This window comes from Hyperolius riggenbachi, chromosome 5 (genome assembly GCF_040937935.1).
Source record: "Hyperolius riggenbachi isolate aHypRig1 chromosome 5, aHypRig1.pri, whole genome shotgun sequence".
NCBI classification, from domain to species: domain Eukaryota; kingdom Metazoa; phylum Chordata; class Amphibia; order Anura; family Hyperoliidae; genus Hyperolius; species Hyperolius riggenbachi.
The window spans coordinates 184,527,450-184,549,398 of NC_090650.1; the positions used below are offsets into that span (position 1 = coordinate 184,527,450).

The 21,949-nt window shown below is 46.1% G+C and overlaps 1 protein-coding gene across 5 annotated transcripts in view; it reads right to left on the reverse strand.

The window, feature by feature from the left end:
* Positions 1 to 21,949, reverse strand: part of SLC12A7 (solute carrier family 12 member 7) — a 715,067-nt gene that overhangs the window by 93,749 nt on the left and 599,369 nt on the right. For all 5 annotated transcript variants that reach the window (XM_068236473.1, XM_068236472.1, XM_068236469.1 and 2 more), the window contains one exon: positions 20,561 to 20,692. In XM_068236473.1, the coding sequence (XP_068092574.1) occupies positions 20,561 to 20,692 (132 nt within the window). The remainder of the gene's footprint in view (positions 1 to 20,560; positions 20,693 to 21,949) is intronic.

Below are 21,949 nucleotides of genomic sequence, written 5' to 3' on the forward strand. Positions count from 1 at the left end.
TACACTGAATGGTTTTTTTTTTTAATCAAAAACATGTTTGTCCACATTTTTCGCGCTGCGTGTATACAGAAATTTTACTTTATTTGAAAAATGTCAGCACAGAAAGTTAAAAAAATCATTTTTTTGCCAAAATTCATGTCTTTTTTGATGAATAGAATAAAAAGTAAAAATCGCAGCAGCAATCAAATAGCACCAAAAGAAAGCTGTATTAGTGACAAGAAAAAGGAGGTAAAATTCATTTAGATGGTAGCTTGTATGACTGAGCAATAAACCATTTAAGCTGCAGTGGTCTGAATGGAAAAAAGGCTTTGGTCCTTAAGGGGTGAAAAGACTGCGGTCCTTAAGTGGTTAATCCTCCTGTTAAAATGGATTTCGAATAAAATAATTCTTAGCAAAATGAACCCTCCAAAGAAAGCGGAAAAAACAAGATATAGATCATTTCAGTGTGATAAGTAGTGATAAAGTTATTGGTGAATGAATGGGAGGTTGAAAGTTGCTCGGATGCATAAAGTTAACAACCCTTTGAGCTAAAGTGGTTAAAATATGTAAAAAGTAGAGGCCGGCGCCATCAAAAAAGTTTCAGCTCTTTTATTGATAAAAAATCAAAGACACATGACAGTAGAATTGGCACCTCCTTTCTCAAGCCCTGTCCGTGTCTAACTAACAATTACACAAACTCTCTTTATATACTCTTACTATGGAGATATCAACCAATCACGTGAGATGCCACTGTGTGGCAACCAATCCCCTTCCAACTCATCCCGCGGACCTGATGGGGAACTTTTCATTATTATTCATGTGAACACAGTGACGTCATAGCCACGTGGCAGGGCGGAAAGGCAGGACCCACGCCGCCACACCCCGCTAAAATGCCGACCAATAGCGTGCGCTCAGCCGATGACGTTTACCCACCATGACCGCCTACCATCTGGCGGACCTGATGGGGAACTGAGCGCCACGCCGCAACTCAGAGAGCCGCCTACTGGTCGCACGTCATGGGGACACATGCGCAGTTTATGTTTCCGCACACGTGACCCTCAGAGCGGAGCATCGCGGACATGGGAACGGCCTTCCACCCCACCACGTGGTAGATGTGTAACCCTAGCAAACCGCTCAATAACAAATGCACAGAGATGAATATACAAGTTCATTAAACATCGCTAAATCACCAGTTCATTTTCTTATCCCACATAAAGCCAACATTCTAGCAGCCTAATGAAAGGCTACATAATTTTGTTATTTAGTAATACGCTATATATACCCAGAGTGTCTACAAAAGTGAAGTCATGTCATAGTCTCTATTTAGTCCTCTGGGTTCTAATGCATCTAACCTCCTAATCCAAACTGCTTCTCGATATAAAAGTTTTTTTTATCTCTATTGCCCCCCCCCCCCCCCCTCCCACCCCCCCCCCTACGTAAGGGACTAATTTGCTCCAATATCTGATATCTTAATTGGCTAACATTATGTCCTGCTTTTTTAAAATGGCATGGAACAGATAAGTCCATTGCTGGTTTTCTTATAGTACTTTTATGGGCTGACAACCTGTCTTTCATTCTTTGTGTGGTTTGGCCCACATATAGTAGGGCACACGGGCATTTCAAACAATAAACCACGTATCTAGAGTTACAATCAAAATGTCCATTAATGTAATGCCTACTATATGTGGGTCAAACCACACAAATGGAATTATCTGTTCCATGCCATTTTTAAAAAAGCAGGACATAATGTTAGCCAATTAAGATATCAGATATTGGAGCAAATTGGTCCCTTACGTGGAGGGCAATAGAGATAAAAAAACGTTTATAATCGAAGAGAAAGAAGCAGTTTGGATTAGGAGATTAGATACATTAGAACCCAGAGGACTGAATAGAGACTATGACATGACTTCACTTTTGTAGACACTCTAGGTATATATAGTGTATTACTAAATTACAAAACTATGTAGCCTTTCATTAGGCTGCTAGAATGTTGGCTTTATGTGGGATAAGAAAATGAACTGATGATTTAGCGATGTTCAATGAGCTTTATATTCATCTCTGTGCATTTGTTATTGTTGAGAGGTTGCTAGGGTTACGCATCTACCACGTGGTGGGGCGGAAGGCGTTCCCATGTCCGCGATGCTCCGCTCTGAGGGTCACGTGTGCGGAAACATAAACCGGTGCACGTGTCCCCATGACGTGCGACCAGTAGGCGACTGAGTTGCGGCGTGGCGCTCAGTTCCCCATCAGGTCCGCCAGATGGTAGGCGGTCCTGGTAGGTGACGCCATCGGCTGAGCGCACGCTATTGGTCGGCGTTTTAGCGGGGTGTGGCGGCGTGGGTCCTGCCTTTCCGCCCTGCCACGTGGATATGACGTCACTGTGTTCACATGAATAATGATGAGAAGTTCCCCATCAGGTCCTTGGGACGAGACGGAAGGGGACTGGTTGCCACACAGTGGCATCTCATGTGATTGGTTGATATCTCCATAGTCAGCAGGGCCGGCGCTACCATTAAGGCAAAGGAGGCAGCTGCCCCAGGGCCCCAGAGCTTGTAGGGGCCCCCCAGTGGCTACAAGAGGAAAAACATTTTTTTCAAATCGGCCTTATAGTTTTTGAGAAAAACGATTTTAAAGTTTCAAAGGAAAAAAAAAATACACATTTAAAAACCTGCCGACTTTAATGGTTAATAGCAAATCCACCTTAAATGCTAGAAACCCTAAATTTGCAGGATATGTTAAGGAGATCATTAGGAATAAGAGGAAAAAACAATTTTTCAAAAAGACCTTATAGTTTTTGAGAAAGTTTCGAAGGAAAAAAGTATACTTTTAAATGCGGTAAATGTCACTTTTAGTAGCAAACCTAACGGCAGTATAATTGTACATGCATCAAACAAAAGCGCAATAAATTTCCTGACGGGGTTTCCAGGGGGTCTATACGCAGCCGCAGCGCTTTGGCCAGGGATCGCTATACAGCCGCAATATGGCTGTATGAAGATCCCTGCCATTTTTTCCTATTTTCCCAATTTTTTTTTTTATGTTTAGAGTGTGGTAATTTAAAAAAAAAAATTATGTGGGGTCCCACCTCCTGAAACTTTTTAACCCCTTGTCCCCCATGAAGGCTGGGATAGCCAGAATGTGGAGCTCCGACCGATAGGGACTTCACACCCTGTTATACCAGCTGCAAAAAAGGTCCCCTAATGCCGATTTTTGTTCCGGGGTATATGTTGGGGGGGGCCCCCAGCTTTATTTAGCCCTGGGGCCCCATTGTTGCTTAAACCGGCCCTTATAGTCAGAGTATATAAAGAGAGAATGTGTAATTGTTAGTTAGACATGGACAGGGCTTGAGAAAGGAGGTGTCCCTCCGAAACGTCGCCAATTCTGCTGTCATGTGTCTTTGATTTTTTATCAATAAAAGAGCTGAAATGTTTTTGATGGTGTCGGTCTCTACCTTTTGCAAGTTTGATTGGGAGTGGAGTGCTGACCTTCCCAGTGACCAGGCACATCATGGTGAAAATCTCTGGAGTGCTTAACCACCAGCATCTACAAGTGGTTAAAATATGTGACGTTTATGGCTCTCAGCCGAAAAGGTTCCTGACCCCTGCTTTAAAGGATACATTAGCTGAAAAAAAAGAGTGCAGCTTTACTTACCTGGGGCTTCTTCCAGCAGTTAGAAGTCTAACCATTCCAGCACCAAAGTTCCTCTGTTTTCCAGGATGCTGCTTATCCCTCCATAAGATCGCAACTCACGGCTGGGCCACTGGCTTCTGCACATGCGTGTCTCCCGTGGCCAGGAGCACTTGCGCAGCCCAAGTCTTTGGGTGGGTATTGGCTGTTATATTATGTAGTAAAGCTTAAAGGGATACTGTAGGGGGTCGGGGGAAAATGAGCTGAACTTACCCGGGGCTTCTAATGGTCCCCCGCAGACATCCTTTGCCCACGCAGCCAGTCACCGATGCTCCGGCCCCGCCTCCAGTTCACTTCTGGAATTTCTGACTTTAAAGTCTGAAAAACCACTGCGCCTGCACGCCCGTGTCCTCGATTCCGCTGATGTCACCAGGAGTGTACTGCGCAGACACAGACCATACTGGCCCTGCGCTGTGCGCTCTTGATGACATCAGCCGAATCGAGGACACGGCAACGCAGGCGCAGTGATTTTCAGACTTTAAAGTCAGAAATTCCAGAAGTGAACCGGAGGCGGGCCCAGAGCATCGGTGAGTGGCTGCGCGGGCACAGGATGTCTGCGGGGGACCATTAGAAGCCCCGGGTAAGTTCAACTCATTTTCCCCCGACCCCCCTACAGTATCCCTTCAATCTTTGTAGTGCAGACATTTGGTAAAGTAAGTGGCCAGATTGCTTTGAATTAACTACCGTACCTACCGACCGTGGCTGCGGCGGAAGCTCCAGGACCACCTAACGCTGACTGCGGGCCTGTTTTGCAGGAGATCGCACGTGCATGTGGTGCGCATCCTTGCTTGGATGGCCTTCCTTCTACCAGTGGCGATCTCCGCTAGGAGACTGCTGGATGGCGAAACCGCCGTCTATTAACATAGTACAGCGCTGCGATCTAAGGCAGCACTGTACTGGAGACAGCCGTGTGACACGGCTGTCCCCCTGGGACACAGGAGAGCAATCGGCCCTCATAGGCTGAAGCCCATGGCAGCCGATAGCCACGATTAGATGGCTGGGGGGAGGAAGTGTTTAAAAAAAAAAAATAGTAAAATTTATTAAGGAAATGATAAAGATTTATAAAACAAAAAATAAACACTGTAGGAGTGATCAGACCCCACCAACGTAAAGCTCTGTTGGTGGGGAGAAAAGGGGGGGGGGGGGGAATCACTTGTGTGCTGAGTTGTGCGGCCCTGTAGTGAGGCCTTAAAGCTGCAGTGGTCAATTTAGCAAAAAATGGCCTGACCTGCAGTCCTCAAGAGGTTAACAGCACTACGATGTTGAAATGAAGTGCAGTTATGAAATAATTGCTGCTCAATCTATCCAATAACTATGCAACTTCCTTAACCACCCTGACGTTACAATTATTGCGGCCATGGGTGTTTTTTTTTTTTTTTTTTTTTTTTTTAAAAAGGTTATTTTTTAGTGTAGCTAGCACTAGACTAGCTACACTCTCCCCCCCCCTCCGCCATATTTACCTGGCCGAGATCCCGCGATGGACCAAGACTTCCGCCATAGCTTCAGGCATTGCTATGGCGATGATCGGACATAACGTCTTCGGCGATCGGACATGACGTCATCGAGGTCATGCGCAGTTCCGATCGCAGCCATAGCGACCCCTGGAGGCTATGGAGAGGTTGCGCCGGCGCGGGCTCCGGGGGGGGGGGGGGGGGGGTAAGCAAAAACAGCGGCGATCGGGGGGATCAGAGCGGGCCGGCAGCTATTGGAGGGGTAATGTAGGTAGCCAAGTGATAGCTACACATCCACTGAAAATTTCGTGCAAAAAGACCCTCCAGGGGCTGAGCAATCCACCGCGGCGGTAATGGATGAGCTGAGCTAGTCATTACCGCCAAGGTGGTTAACCACTTGCCGACCGCCCACAGCCGATGGGCGGCGGCATGGGCTGGGCCCAAACGACCGCAATACGCCCATCGGCAGCAGCAGGCGTGGTTATGCGGCAATCGCGTCATTCATGACGCCATCAGCCTCCGGTGACAGACCATGCCCCCCTCGTGCAGTAACCCGCCGGCCGTTCGGAAGCGCCAGCGGGTTACTAGCCACCGGATCGCCGCTACAAAGTGTATAATACGCTTTGTAATGTATACAAAGCGTATTATACAGGCTGCCTCCTGCCCTGGTGGTCCCAGTGATCGAGGGACCACCAGGGCAGGCTGCAGCCACACAGGTAAGCACCCAAGCACACTGATCTGCCCCCCCCCCCTTCCCTCTGATCGCCCACAGCACCCCTCAGACCGCCCCCTGCCCCCACCCCTCAGATCCCTGTTTGCACCCAATCACCCCCCTAATCACCCATCAATCACTCCCTGTCACTATCTGTCAGCGCTATTTTTTTAATTAGTCCCTAAACTGCCCCCTGGGGGCTCCTGATCACCCCCTCACACTCTCAGATCCTCCCCCCCCCCCCCTGTATACTGTATACATCTATCCTCCACTGTAATCACCTGTTAATCACCCGTCATTCACACGTCAATCGCCACCTGTCACTGCCACCTATCAGATCAGACCCTAACCTGCCTCTTACGGGCATCTGATCACCCTCCCACACCATCAGATCGCCCGTAGACCTACCCTCAGATCACCTCTAAAGTGCATTGTTTACATCTGTTCTGCCATCTAATCACCCACTGATCACCCATCAATCACCACCTGTCCCTGCTACCCTTCAGATCAGACCCCTACCTGCCCCTAAGGCACCCAATCACCTGCCCACACCTTCAGACCTCCCCCCCTGTGCACTGTATACATCTAGTCTCCCCTGTAATCACCTGTCAATCACCCCGTCACCACCTGTCACTGCCACCCATCAGATCATACCCTAACCTGCCTCTTACTGGCATCTGATCATCCACCCACACCATCAGATCGCCCGCAGACCCACCCTCAGACCACCTCCAAAGTGAATTGTTTACATCTGTTCTGCCATCGAATCACCCACTGATCACCCATCAATCACCCCCTGTCACTGCTACCCATCAGATCAGACCCTAATCTGCCCCTTGGGCACCCAATCACCCGCCCACACCCTCAGAACGCCCTCAGACCCCAGCCCTGATCACCTCGCCAGTGCATTGCTTGCATCTATTCCCCCCTCTAATCACACCTTGAGACACCCATCAATCACCTCCTGTCACCACCTGTCACCACCTAGCACACCTACCCATCAGATCAGGCCCTAATTTGCCCCGTGTGGGCTCCTGATCACTCGGCCAAACCCTCAGATTCCCTCAAACCCCCTTCCAATCACCTCCCCAGTGCATTGATTGCATCTATTTTCCCCTCTAATCACCCCCTGAGACACCCATCAATCACATGCCCATGTTCTCTGCTGCCATGTCCAGGTCACGATTTAAGAACATCCTGATCTTTCTGAACTTCAGTGCCAATACAACCTGTCATCTAAGAGTCCACCCTGCTTATGACTGGTTCCTCAAAATTCGCCCCCTCATAGACCACCTGTCATCAAAATTTGCAGATGCTTATACCCCTGAACAGTCATTTTGAGGCATTTGGTTTCCAGACTACTCACGGTTTTGGGCCCGTAAAATGCCAGGGCAGTATAGGAACCCCACAAGTGACCCCATTTTAGAAAAAAAGACATCCCAAGGTATTCCATTAGGTGTATGACGAGTTCATAGAAGATTTTATTTTTTGTCAAAAGTTAGCAGAAATTTGTTTTTATTGTTTTTTTTCACAAAGTGTCATTTTCCACTAACTTGTGACAAAAAATAAAATCTTTTATGAACTCACCATACACCTAACGGAATACCTTGGGGTGTCTTCTTTCTAAAATGTGGTCACTTGTGGGGTTCCTATACTGCCCTGGCATTTTATGGGCCCTAAACCGTGAGGAGTAGTCTAGAAACCAAATGCCTCAAAATGACCTGTGAGTAGGACGTTGGGCCCCTTAGCGCACCTAGGCTGCAAAAAAGTTTCACACATGTGGTATCGCCGTACTCAGGAGAAGTAGTACAATGTGTTTTGAGGTGTATTTTTACACATACCCATGCTGGGTGGGAGAAATCTTTCTGTAAATGGACAATTGTGTGTAAAAAAAATCAAAAATGTGTCATTTACAGAGATATTTCTCCCACCCAGCATGGGTATATGTAAAAATACACCACAAAACACATTATACTACTTCTGAGTACGGCAGTACCACATGTGTGGCACTTTTTTGCAGCCTAACTGCGCTAAGGGGCCCAAAGTCCAATGAGTACCTTTAGGATTTCACAGGTCATTTTGAGACATTTGGGTTCAAGACTACTCCTCACGGTTTAGGGCCCCTAAAATGCCAGGGCAGTATAAGAACCCCACAAGTGACCCCATTTTAGAAAGAAGACACCCCAAGGTATTCCGTTAGGTGTATGACGAGTTCATAGAAGATTTTATTTTTTGTCATTTGTGGGGTTCCTATACTGTCCTGGCATTTTAGGGGCCCTAAACTGTGAGGCGTAGTCTTGAAACCAAATGTCTCAAAATGACCTGTGAAATCCTAAAGGTACTCATTAGACTTTGGGCCCCTTAGCGCAGTTAGGGTGCATAAATGTGCCACACATGTGGTATCGCTGTACTCAGGAGAAGTAGTATAATGTGTTTTGGGGTGTATTTTTACACATACCCATGCTGGGTGGGAGAAATCTCTCTGTAAATTGACAATTGTGTGTAAAAAAATCAAAAGATTGTCATTTACAGAGATATTTCTCCCACCCAGCATGGGTATGTGTAAAAATACACCCCAAAACACATTATACTACTTCTCCTGAGTACGGCAATACCACATGTGGCACTTTTTTGCAGCCTAACTGTGCTAAGGGGCCCAAAGTCCAATGAGCACCTTTAGGCTTTAAAGGGGTGCTTACAATTTAGCACCCCCCAAAATACCAGGACAGTAAAATGACCCCATTTTGGAAAGTAGACACTTCAAGGTATTCAGAGAGGGGCATGGTGAGTCCGTGGCAGATTTCATTTTTTTTTGTCACAAGTTAGCAGAAATGGAAACTTTTTTTTTTCTCAAAGTGTCATTTTCCGCTAACTTGTGACAAAAAATAAAATCTTCTATGAACTCACCATGCCTCTCAGTGAATACTTTGGGATGTCTTCTTTCCAAAATGGGGTCATTTGGGGGGTATTTATACTATCCTGGAATTCTAGCACCTCATGAAACTTGACAGGTGCTCAGAAAAGTCAGAGATGCTTCAAAATGGGAAAATTCACTTTTGGCACCATAGTTTGTAAACGCTATAACTTTTACCCAAACCAATAAATATACACTGAATGGGTTTTTTTTATCAAAGACATGTAGCACAATAAATTTGGACAAAAATGTATACAGAAATTTTACGTTATTTGAAAAATGTCAGCACAGAAAGTAAAAAAAATAATTTTTTTGACAAAATTCATGTCTTTTTTGATAAATATATATAAAAAACTAAAACTCGCAGCAGCAATCAAATAGCACCAAAAGAAAGCTGTATTAGTGACAAGAAAAGGAGGTAAAATTCATTTAGATAGTAGGTTGTATGACCGAGCAATAAACCGTGAAAGCTGCAGTGGTCTGAATGGAGAAAAAGGATCTGGTCCTTAACCACTTCCCGACCGCCATATTGACAAATGGCAGCCGGGAAGTGGACCCCGCAAGGACCGCCGTATTGACAAATGGCGGCGGTCCTTGTAGGGGCATGGGCGGAGCGATCGCGTCATCCGTGACGCGATCCTCCGGTTCCGCCTGGCGCCGCTCACCCGCCGCAACATCCCGCCAGCCATACGGAAGCGCCGGCGGAATGTTAACCCGACGATCGCCGCATACAAAGTGTATAATACACTTTGTAATGTTTACAAAGTGTATTATACAGGCTGCCTCCTGCCCTGGTGGTCCCAGTGTCCGAGGGACCACCAGGGCAGGCTGCAGCCACCCTAGTCTGCACCAAGCACACTGATTTCCCCCCCCCCCCGCCCCAGGATCGCCCACAGTACCCATCAGACTCCCCCCTGCCCACCCCCCAGACCCCTGTTTGCACCCAATCACCCCCCTAATCACCCATCAATCACTCCCTGTCACTATCTGTCAACGCTATTTTTTTTTTATCCCCCGCCCCCTGCTCCCTCCTGATCACCCCCCACCCCTCAGATTCTCCCCAGACCCCCCCCCCCCATGTACTGTATGCATCTATCCCCCCTGATCACCTGTCAATCACCTGTCAATCACCCGTCAATCACCCCCTGTCACTGCCACCCATCAATCAGCCCCTAACCTGCCCCTTGCAGGCAATCTGATCACCCACCCACACCAATAGATCGCCCGCAGATCCGACATCAGATCACCACCCAAACGCAGTGTTTACATCTATTCTCTCCTCTAAACACCCACTAATTACCCATCAATCACCCATCAATCACCCCCTATCACCACCTGTCACTGTTACCCATCAGATCAGACCCTAATCTGCCCCTTGCGGGCACCCAATCACCCGCCTACACGCTCAGATTGCCCTCAGACCCCCCCTTATCAATTCGCCAGGGCATTATTTACATCTGTCCTTCCCTGTAATAACCCACTGATCACCTGTCAATCACCTGTCAATCACCCATCAATCACCCCCTGTCACTGCCACCCATCAATCACCCCATGTCACTGCCACCCATCAATCAGCCCCTAACCTGCCCCTTGCGGGCAAACTGATTACCCACCCACACCAATAGATCGCCCGCAGATCGGACATCAGATCACCACCCAAGCGCAGTGTTTACATCTATTCTCTCCTCTAAACACCCACTAATTACCCATCAATCACCCCCTGTCCCTGCTACCTAATAGATTAGACCCCTATCTGCCCCTAGGGCACTCAATCACCCGCCCACACCCTCAGAATGCCCTCAGACCCCAGCCCTGATCACCTCGCCAGTGCATTGCTTGCATCTATTCCCCCCTCTAATCACACCTTGAGACACCCATCAATCACCTCCTGTCACCCCCTAGCACACCTACCCATCAGATCAGGCCCTAATTTGCCCCGTGTGGGCTCCTGATCACTCGGCCAAACCCTCAGATCCCCCTTCCGATCACCTCCCCAGTGCATTGATTGCATCTATTTTCCCCTCTAACCACCCCCTGAGACACCCATCAATCACCTCCTGTCACCCCCCTAGCACTCCTATCCATCAGATCAGGCCCAATACAACCTGTCATCTAAAAGGCCACCCTGCTTATGACCGGTTCCACAAAATTCGCCCCCTCATAGACCACCTGTCATCAAAATTTGCAGATGCTTATACCCCTGAACAGTCATTTTGAGACATTTGGTTTCCAGACTACTCACGGTTTTGGGCCCGTAAAATGCCAGGGCGGTATAGGAACCCCACAAGTGACCCCATTTTAGAAAAAAAGACACCCCAAGGTATTCTGTTAGGTGTATGACGAGTTCATAGAAGATTTTATTTTTTGTCAAAAGTTAGCGGAAATTGATTTTTATTGGTTTTTTTTCACAAAGTGTCATTTTTCACTAACTTGTGACAAAAAATAAAATCTTCTATGAACTCGCCATACACCTAGAAGATTTTATTTTTTGTCACAAGTTAGCGGAAAATGACACTTTGTGAAAAAAACAATTAAAATCAATTTCCGCTAACTTGTGACAAAAAAATTAAAAACTTCTATGAACTCACCATACTCCTAACGAAATACCTTGGGGTGTCTTCTTTCTAAAATGGGGTCATTAGTGGGATTCCTATGCTGCCCAGGAATTTTAGGGGCCCTAAACCGTGAGGAGTAGTCTTGAAACCAAATGTCGCAAAATGACCTGTGAAATCCTAAAGGTACTCATTGGACTTTGGGCCCCTTAGTGCAGTTAGGGTGCAAAAAAGTGCCACACATGTGGTATCGCCGTACTCGGGAGAAGTAGTACAATGTGTTTTGCGGTGTATTTTTACACATACCCATGCTGGGTGGGAGAAATACCTCTGTAAATGACAATCTTTTGATTTTTTTACACACATTTGTCCATTTACAGCGTTATTTCTCCCACCCAGCATGGGTATGTGTAAAAATACACCCCAAAACACATTGTACTACTTCTCCCGAGTACGGCGATACCACATGTGTGGCACTTTTTTTGCACCCTAACTGCGCTAAGGGGCCCAAAGTCCAATGAGTACCTTTAGGATTTCACAGGTCATTTTGAGAAATTTTGTTTCAAGACTACTCCTCACGGTTTAGGGCCCCTAAAATGCCAGGACAGTATAGGAACCCCACAAATGATCCCATTTTAGAAAGAAGACACCCCAAGGTATTCCGTTAGTAGTACGGTGAGTTCATAGAAGATTTTATTTTTTGTCACAAGTTAGCGGAAATTGATTTTTATTGTTTTTTTTTCACAAAGTGTCATTTTCCGCTAACTTGTGACAAAAAATAAAATCTTCTATGAACTCACCGTACTACTAACGGAATACCTTGGGGTGTCTTCTTTCTAAAATGGGGTCATTTGTGGGGTTCCTATACTGTCCTGGCATTTTAGGGGCCCTAAACCGTGAGGAGTAGTCTTGAAACAAAATTTCTCAAAATGACCTGTGAAATCCTAAAGGTACTCATTGGACTTTGGGCCCCTTAGTGCAGTTAGGGTGCAAAAAAGTGCCACACATGTGGTATCGCCGTACTCAGGAGAAGTAGTATAATGTGTTTTGGGATGTATTTGTACACATACCCATGCTGAGTGGGAGATAGATCTCTGTAAATGGACAATTGTGTGTAAAAAAAATTAAAAAATTGTCATTTACAGAGATATTTCTCCCACCCAGCATCGGTATGTGTAAAAATACACCCCAAAACACATTGTACTACTTCTCCTGAGTACGGCAATACCACATGTGTGGCACTTTTTTGCAGCCTAACTGCACTAAGGGGCCCAAAATCCAATGAGCACCTTTAGGCTTTACAGGGGTGCTTACAAATTAGCACCCCCCAAAATGCGAGGACAGTAAACACACCCCACAAATGACCCCATTTTGGAAAGTAGACACTTCAAGGTATCCAGAGAGGGGCATGGTGAGTCCGTGGCAGATTTCATTTTTTTTTGTCGCAAGTTAGAAGAAATGGAAACTTTTTTTTTTTTTGTCACAAAGTGCCATTTTCCGCTTACTTGTGACAAAAATTAATATCTTCTATGAACTCACTATGCCTCTCAGTGAATACTTTGAGATGTCTTCTTTCCAAAATGGGGTCATTTGGGGGGTATTTATACTATCCTGGAATTCTAGCCCCTCATGAAACATGTCAGGTGGTCAGAAAAGTCATAGATGCTTGAAAATGGGAAAATTCACTTTTTGCACCATGGTTTGTAAACGCTATAACTTTTACCCAAACCAATAAATATACACTGAATGGGTTTTTTTTTTATCAAAAACATGTTTGTCCACATTTTTCGCGCTGCATGTATACAGAAATTTTACTTTATTTGAAAAATGTCAGCACAGAAAGTTAAAAAAATCATTTTTTTGCCAAAATTCATGTCTTTTTTGATGAATATAATAAAAAGTAAAAATCGCAGGAGCAATCAAATAGCACCAAAAGAAAGCTTTATTAGTGACAAGAAAAGGAGCCAAAATCCATTTAGGTGGTAGGTTGTATGAGCGAGCAATAAACCGTGAAAGCTGCAGTGGTCTGAATGGAAAAAAAGTGGCCGGTCCTTAAGGGGGGTAAAGCCCTAGGTCCTCAAGTGGTTAAAGAAAACCTGAACTGAAAATGAAAAGTCAAAATAAACATACACAAGTCATACTTACCTCCCGTGTAGTCTACTCCTCAATCTCTTTATCCTTTCCCGCGTCCTGTTTTTCCACTGTGAACAAGGAAATTCTCCGTCCTCCATTTTGAAAATGGCCATTACCCCAGAACAGCTTTCTGGTCAGTACACTGTTAAACTGTAACATTGCCCACTTGAGCCATAGGGAAACATAGACATTATTTGGCACATCAGTTGTCCTCTCAGCTATAACTGACAGCAACTGATAAATAACTGACAGCAACTGATATACTTCAGTTCTGACAAAATGTTGTCAGAACTGGAAGGGATCATTGTCAGAAGAAAATGGTGAGCTTCTGAGAGGAACTGATGGCAAGGTAACTATGTAATGTTCATTTGAAGTTACCTCATGCGTTTATTTTTAATATTTTTACTCAGTACAGGTTCCCTTTAAGGGGCGAAAAGACTGTGGTCCTTAAGTGGTTAAATAATGTACTCAATCTCCATCACGACCAGACTTGATTTTCCTTGGTGATAAGGCTCCTGCTCTAAACACATGAATCTGCATTTTAAACTGTACTAATACTTTTACTAAGAAAGATTGATGTAATTTATTGAAATGTTCATATCAAGCCAAATGTTAACCTCCCTGGGGATTTCTGTGCAAAAAAGTGATCCAATTAATTTTCAAGCATTGTCAAGCAAGGGTCTAGTATACAGTGCAGGCAGGGCCGGCCCGCTCATGAGGCGGGGTGAAACATTTGCCTCAGGCGGCATTTCTGGGGTGGCGGCACCCACCTGTCTATGGGTGCGGGGGCCGCCATCCGAGCTGGAGGGGTAGCTGGCAGAAACAGGGTATTGGGCCTAGTGGTGGGGAGGGGGGTCGGACCACCCCCTCCCTCGCCTGGGTCCCCCGATCTGCGCTCCCCTCCAGCTTTAAAAAGTGAAGTACCAGCTCTATGATTAACTACTTCCCGACCGCCGTATAGACAAATGGCGGCCGGGAAGCAGACGCCGCAAGGACCGCCGTATTGACAAAATGCGGCGGTCCTTGTTTGGGCATGGGCGGAGCGATCGCGTCATCCGTGACGCGATCCTCCGCCTCCGCCTGTCGCCGCTCACTCGCCGCAACATCCCGCCGGCCATACGGAAGCGCCGGCGGGATGTTAACCCGACGATCGCCGCATACAAAGTGTATAATACACTTTGTAATGTTTACAAAGTGTATTATACAGGCTGCCTCCTGCCCTGGTGGTCCCAGTGTCCGAGGGACCACCAGGGCAGGCTGCAGCCACCCTAGTCTGCACCAAGCACACTGATTTTCTCCCCCCCCCGCCCCAGATCGCCCATAGCACCCATCAGACCCCCCCCCTGCCCACCCCCCAAACCCCTGTTTGCACCCAATCACCCCCCTAATCACCCATCAATCACTCCCTGTCACTATCTGTCAACGCTATTTTTTTTTAATACCCCCCCCCCCTGCTCCCTCCTGATCACCCCCAACCCCCCAGATTCTCCCCAGACCCCCCCCCAGACCACCACCCCCCTCAATGTACTGTATGCATCTATCCCCCCTGATCACCTGTCAATCACCTGTCAATCACCCGTCAATCACCCGTCAATCACCCGTCAATCACCCGTCAATCACCCCCTGTCACTGCCACCCATCAATCAGCCCCTAACCTGCCCCTTGCGGGCAATCTGATCACCCCCCCCACACCAATAGATCGCCCGCAGATCCGACATCAGATCACCTCCCAAATCCATTGTTTACATCTATTCTCTCCTCTAAACACACACTAATTACCCATCAATCACCCATCAATCACCCCCTATCACCACCTGTCACTTTTACCTATCAGATCAGACCCTAATCTGCCCCTTGCGATACCCAATCACCCGCCCACACGCTCAGATTGCCCTCAGACCCCCCTTATCAATTCGCCAGTGCAATATTTACATCTGTTCTCCCATGTAATAACCCACTGATCACCTGTCAATCACCCCCTGTCACCCCCTGTCACTGCCACCCATCAATCAGCCCCTAACCTGCCCCTTGCGGGCAATCTGATCACCCACCCACACCATTAGATCGCCCGCAAACCCGCCGTCAGATTACCTACCAAATGTATTGTTTACATCTGTTATCTTCTCTAAACACCCACTAATTACCCATCAATCACCCATCAATCACCCCCTATCACTGTTACCTATCAGATCAGACCCTAATCTGCCCCTTGCGGGCACCCAATCACCCGCCTACACGTTCAGATTACCCTCAGACCCCCCCTTATCAATTCGCCAGGGCATTATTTACATCTATCCTTCCCTGTAATAACCCACTGATCACCTGTCAATCACCTGCCAATCACCTATCACCCATCAATCACCCCCTGTCACCCCCTGTCACTGCCACCCAACAATCAGCCCCTAACCTGCCCCTTGCGGGCAATCTGATTACCCACCCACACCAATAGATCGCCCGCAGATCCGACATCAGATCACCACCCAAGCGCAGCGTTTACTCTCCTCTAAACACCCACTAATTACCCATCAATCACCCATAAATCACCCCCTATCACCACCTGTCACTGTTACCCATCAGATCAGACCCTAATCTGCCCCTTGCGGGCACCCAATCACCCGCCTACTCGCTCAGATTACCCTCAGACCCCCCCTTATCAATTCGCCAGTGCAATATTTACATCTGTTCTCCCCTGTAATAACCCACTGATTACCTGTCAATCACCCATCAATCACCCCCTTTCACTGCCACCCATCAATCACCCCCTGTCACTGCCACCCATCAATCACCCGCTGTCACTGCCACCCATCAATCAGCCCCTAACCTGCCCCTTGCGGGCAATCTGATCACCCACCCACACCAATAGATCGCTCGCAGATCCGACGTCCGATCACCTCCCAAGTGCAGTGTTTACATCTGTTCTCTACCCTAAACACCCACTAATTACCCATCAATCACCCCCTGTCACTGCTACCTATCAGATTAGACCCCTATCTGCCCCTAGGGCACTCAATCACCCGCCCACACCCTCAGAATGCCCTCAGACCCCAGCCCTGATCACCTCGCCAGTGCATTGCTTGCATCTATTCCCCCCTCTAATCACACCTTGAGACACCCATCAATCACCTCCTGTCACCCCCTAGCACACCTACCCATCAGATCAGGCCCTAATTTGCCCCGTGTGGGCTCCTGATCACTCGGCCAAACCCTCAGATCCCCCTCAGACCCCCTTCCGATCACCTCCCCAGTGCATTGATTGCATCTATTTTCCCCTCTAACCACCCCCTGAGACACCCATCAATCACCTCCTGTCACCCCCCTAGCACTCCTATCCATCAGATCAGGCCCAATACAACCTGTCATCTAAAAGGCCACCCTGCTTATGACCGGTTCCACAAAATTCGCCCCCTCATAGACCACCTGTCATCAAAATTTGCAGATGCTTATACCCCTGAACAGTCATTTTGAGACATTTGGTTTCCAGACTACTCACGGTTTTGGGCCCGTAAAATGCCAGGGCGGTATAGGAACCCCACAAGTGTCCCCATTTTAGAAAAAAAGACACCCCAAGGTATTCTGTTAGGTGTATGACGAGTTCATAGAAGATTTTATTTTTTGTCAAAAGTTAGCGGAAATTGATTTTTATTGGTTTTTTTCCACAAAGTGTCACTTTCCGCTAACTTTTGACAAAAAATAAAATCTTCTATGAACTCACCATACTCCTAACAGAATACCTTGGGGTGTCTTCTTTCTAAAATGGGGTCACTTGTGGGGTTCCTATACTGCCCTGGCATTTTAGGGGCCCTAAACCGCGAGGAGTAGTCTAGAAAACAAATGCCTCAAAATGACCTGTGAATAGGACGTTGGGCCCCTTAGCGCACCTAGGCTGCAAAAAAGTGTCACACATGTGGTACCGCCGTACTCAGGAAAAGTAGTATAATGTGTTTTGGGGTGTATTTTTACACATACCCATGCTGGGTGGGAGAAATTTCTATGTAAATGGACAATTGTGTGTAAAAAAATCAAACAATTGTCATTTACAGAGATATTTCTCCCACTTAGCATGGGTATGTGTAAAAATACACCCCAAAACGCATTATACTACTTCTCCTGAGTACGGCGGTACCACATGTGTGGCACTTTTTTACACCCTAAGTACGCTAAGGGGCCCAAAGTCCAATGAGTACCTTTAGGATTTCACAGGTCATTTTGCGACATTTGGTTTCAAGACTACTCCTCACGGTTTAGGGCCCCTAAAATGCCAGGGCAGTATAGGAACCCCACAAATGACCCCATTCTAGAAAGAAGACACCCCAAGGTATTCCGTACGGAGTATGGTGAGTTCATAGAAGATTTTATTTTTTGTCACAAGTTAGCGGAAAATGACACTTTGTGAAAAACACAATTAAAATCAATTTCCGCTAACTTGTGACAAAAAATAAAATCTTCTATGAACTCGCCATACTACTAACGGAATACCTTGGGGTGTCTTCTTTCTAAAATGGGGTCATTAGTGGGGTTCCTATACTGCCCTGGCATTTTAGGGGCCCTAAACCGCGAGGAGTAGTCTTGAAACAAAAATGACCTGTGAAATCCTAAAGGTACTCATTGGACTTTGGGCCCCTTAGTGCAGTTAGGGTGCAAAAAAGTGCCACACATGTGGTATCGCCGTACTCGGGAGAAGTAGTATAATGTGTTTTGGGGTGTATTTTTACACATACCCATGCTGGGTGGGAGAAATACCTCTGTAAATGACAATCTTTTGATTTTTTTACACACAATTGTCCATTTACAGAGGTATTTCTCCCACCCAGCATGGGTATGTGTAAAAATACACCCCAAAACACATTATACTACTTCTCCCGAGTATGGCGATACCACGTGTGGCACTTTTTTGCACCCTAACTGCGCTAAAGGGCCCAAAGTCCAATGAGTACCTTTAGGATTTCACAGGTCATTTTGAGAAATTTCGTTTCAAGACTACTCCTCACGGTTTAGGGCCCCTAAAATGCCAGGGCAGTATAGGAACCCCACAAATGACCCCATTTTAGAAAGAAGACACCCCAAGGTATTCCGTTAGTAGTATGGCGAGTTCATAGAAGATTTTATTTTTTGTCACAAGTTAGCGGAAATTGATTTTAATTGTGTTTTTCACAAAGTGTCATTTTCCGCTAACTTTTGACAAAAAATAAAATCTTCTATGAACTCACCATACTCCTAACGGAATACCTTGGGGTGTCTTCTTTCTAAAATAGGGTCATTTGTGGGGTTCCTATACTGCCCTGGCATTTTAGGGGCCCTAAACCGTGAGGAGTAGTCTTGAAACGAAATTTCTCAAAATGACCTGTGAAATCCTAAAGGTACTCATTGGACTTTGGACCCTTTAGCGCAGTTAGGGTGCAAAAAAGTGCCACACATGTGGTATCGCCGTACTCAGGAAAAGTAGTATAATGTGTTTTGTGGTGTATTTTTACACATACCCATGCTGAGTGGGAGAAAGATCTCTGTAAATGGACAATTGTGTGTAAAAAAAATTAACAAATTGTCATTTACAGAGATATTTCTCCCACCCAGCATGGGTATGTGTAAAAATACACCCCAAAACACATTATACTACTTCTCCTGAGTACGGCAATACCACATGTGTGGCACTTTTTTGCAGCCTAACTGCGCAAAGGGGTCCAAAGTCCAATGAGCACCTTTAGGCTTTACAGGGGTGCTTACAATTTAGCACCCCCCAAAATGTCAGGACAGTAAACACACCCCACAAATGACCCATTTTGGAAAGTAGACCCTTCGAGGTATTCAGAGAGGGGCATGGTGAGTCCGTGGCAGATTTCATTTTTTTTTGTCGCAAGTTAGAAGAAATGGAAACTTTTTTTTTTTTTTCTCACAAAGTGTCATTTTCCGCTTACTTGTGACAAAAAATAATATCTTCTATGAACTCACTATGCCTCTCAGTGAATACTTTGGGATGTCTTCTTTCCAAAATGGGGTCATTTGGGGGGTATTTATACTATCCTGGAATTCTAGCCCCTCATGAAACATGACAGGGGGTCAGAAAAGTCAGAGATGCTTGAAAATGGGAAAATTCACTTTTTGCACCATAGTTTGTAAACGCTATAACTTTTACCCAAACCAATAAATATACACTGAATGGGGTTTTTTTTATCAAAAACATGTTTGTCCACATTTTTCGCGCTGCATGTATACAGAAATTTTACTTTATTTGAAAAATGTCAGCACAGAAAGTTAAAAAAATCATTACTAGCTTTATTAGTGACAAGAAAAGGAGCCAAAATTCATTTAGGTGGTAGGTTGTATGAGCGAGCAATAAACCGTGAAAGCTGCAGTGGTCTGAATGGAAAAAAAGTGGCCGGTCCTTAAGGGGTAGAAAGCCCTAGGTCCTCAAGTGGTTAAGAGGCAACGGGCGGGGATCACTCACCTTTTCCGCGTTCCAGCGTGCGCTCCACTGACGTCACTTCCTGCAACGCCGCCTACTGTATTGTAAGTGGACGGCGTTGCAGGAAGTGACGTCAGTGAAGCGCACGATGTTCCTCAAGTGCCTCTGCTCCCCCCCGATCACCGCAGTAATACGCATCCCCCCAGGGATCCCGCAATGGTGCCGCCTCCCAATCAGCTCCAGGCCTCACTTTGGCTGCGATCGGGACTGCGGATGACGTCATCTCCGATCGGCGTCATAGCGACGAGTGAAGCTCAATGGGAAGATGCAACTCTCGCGGGATCGCGGAGAGGTACGTATTGCCGGCGACGATCGGGGGGGGGGGGGGGGTTGCTAAATGGTGCGGTGGGGCTTGGGGGCATAATTGGCTAGCTAAGTGCTAGCTAACCGATACAAAACACATTTTGTTACAAAAAATCCTCCTGGCGGATGCAGCCTCTGAAACTGCGTACCGCCAGGGAGGTTAAAGAGTAAAAATTATGTGTTTAGTGTGTGCACAGCGCAGTGCTACTTATTGGTCCTGATGTGGTATGCCAAAATACTGAACAAGAAAAAAGGTGTACATCTTTCCCTAATTAGACAACAAATCAAACAGTGGAGGGTGAGGTTTTCTAATACGTTGCATTACAATAAAAATATTTAATTCGGAAAATAAAATAAAAAAGAAATACAAACCATTTCAACAACTTCAACCTCAGCATCAAGGCGTAGATGATACAAGAACATTTGAAGATCTTTTTTCATCTGAATGCTGTTATCATCCATTTGGGCAACAGTAAAGATCCGCATTCTACACTTTCTCCAAACCTAAATTTTGTTGAAAATAGGGGCTTGTTACAAATTTAGACGTGACAAAAATTGCAATAATATAGTTATAATTAATCTATATTAAGTCTGTGAGTACAGAAAAAAATCCATTAAAATATAAAAAATATATATCAAAGAAACTCTGCTTCACTGCATCCTCTATAATAAGACCCTAATGTCTCTGCGTCTCGTGTCCCTGTGTGTGTTCCACATGCGCTCTGCGCATGTGCAAGGATGCAGAGACATTGAGGGAGAGAGATGATGGGCGAAGGGGCGGACGGGCCGGCGGGCAGACGTGCGCGGGTGGGTGGGCGTGTCGTGCACACACGCACGCGGCGGGCGCTCCGTGCGCGCGGCGTAAATGTGCGGGCGCATGCGCAGTGACAGGCCTAGCCCGTTTTTAAACGGGCTTAGGTCCACTAGTACGTTAATAAAAAAAACAACCTTTGTTGTGCAGACGTGTACAGCAGCATCAGTAAACTTACATGTATCGGAGCATAGCATGGCTCCTTAGTCAAAGCTTGTGTATGTACAGGGGTTGGACAAAATAATGGAAACCCCTAACATTTTGGCATCATAATCTTTAAACCGGTTTTAAGCAATCAAAACTTGACATGTGTTAATTTTTTTTATTATTATTAATTTTATTTGATATGCTTAATGAAAATAATTTTTTTTACAGATATTCAAACCAAAGTTGGTTATAATTTATAAAAATGGCAGATCTCTTAGACTTTCAAAGAGGCCAAATTGTTGGTGCTTGTATGACAGGCGCTACTGTAACAGAGACTGCCAGAATGTTTGGCATTTCAAGAGGTACTGTCTCAAAAGTAATGACTGCCTTTGAAAGAGATGGAAAAACGTCCTCAGCAAAGCACAGTTGTGGCCGAAAGTCAAAGTTGTCTGAGAGAGACCGTCGGACTCTAAATCGAATTGTTAGAAAAGTTTGCAAGACCACGGCTCCTAAAATCACTGCAGAGCTGAATGAACACCTACAGAACCCAGTTTCCACAAAAACTGTTAGTCGGGAGCTGCACAAATCTAAATTCCACAGAAGAACTGCAATTAGAAAACCTCTGCTCTCAAAGAAAACATTTTTCAAAGCGTTTAGAGTTGTGTAGAAACCACCAGAATTGTTCCCTCGAGCAGTGGAAAAATGTGATTTTCTCTGACAAATCATTGCTACCTTATTTCCGACCTCCGGCCGAGTGTACGTTTGGAGACAGACAAAATAATCATTTCATCCAGACTGCCTTC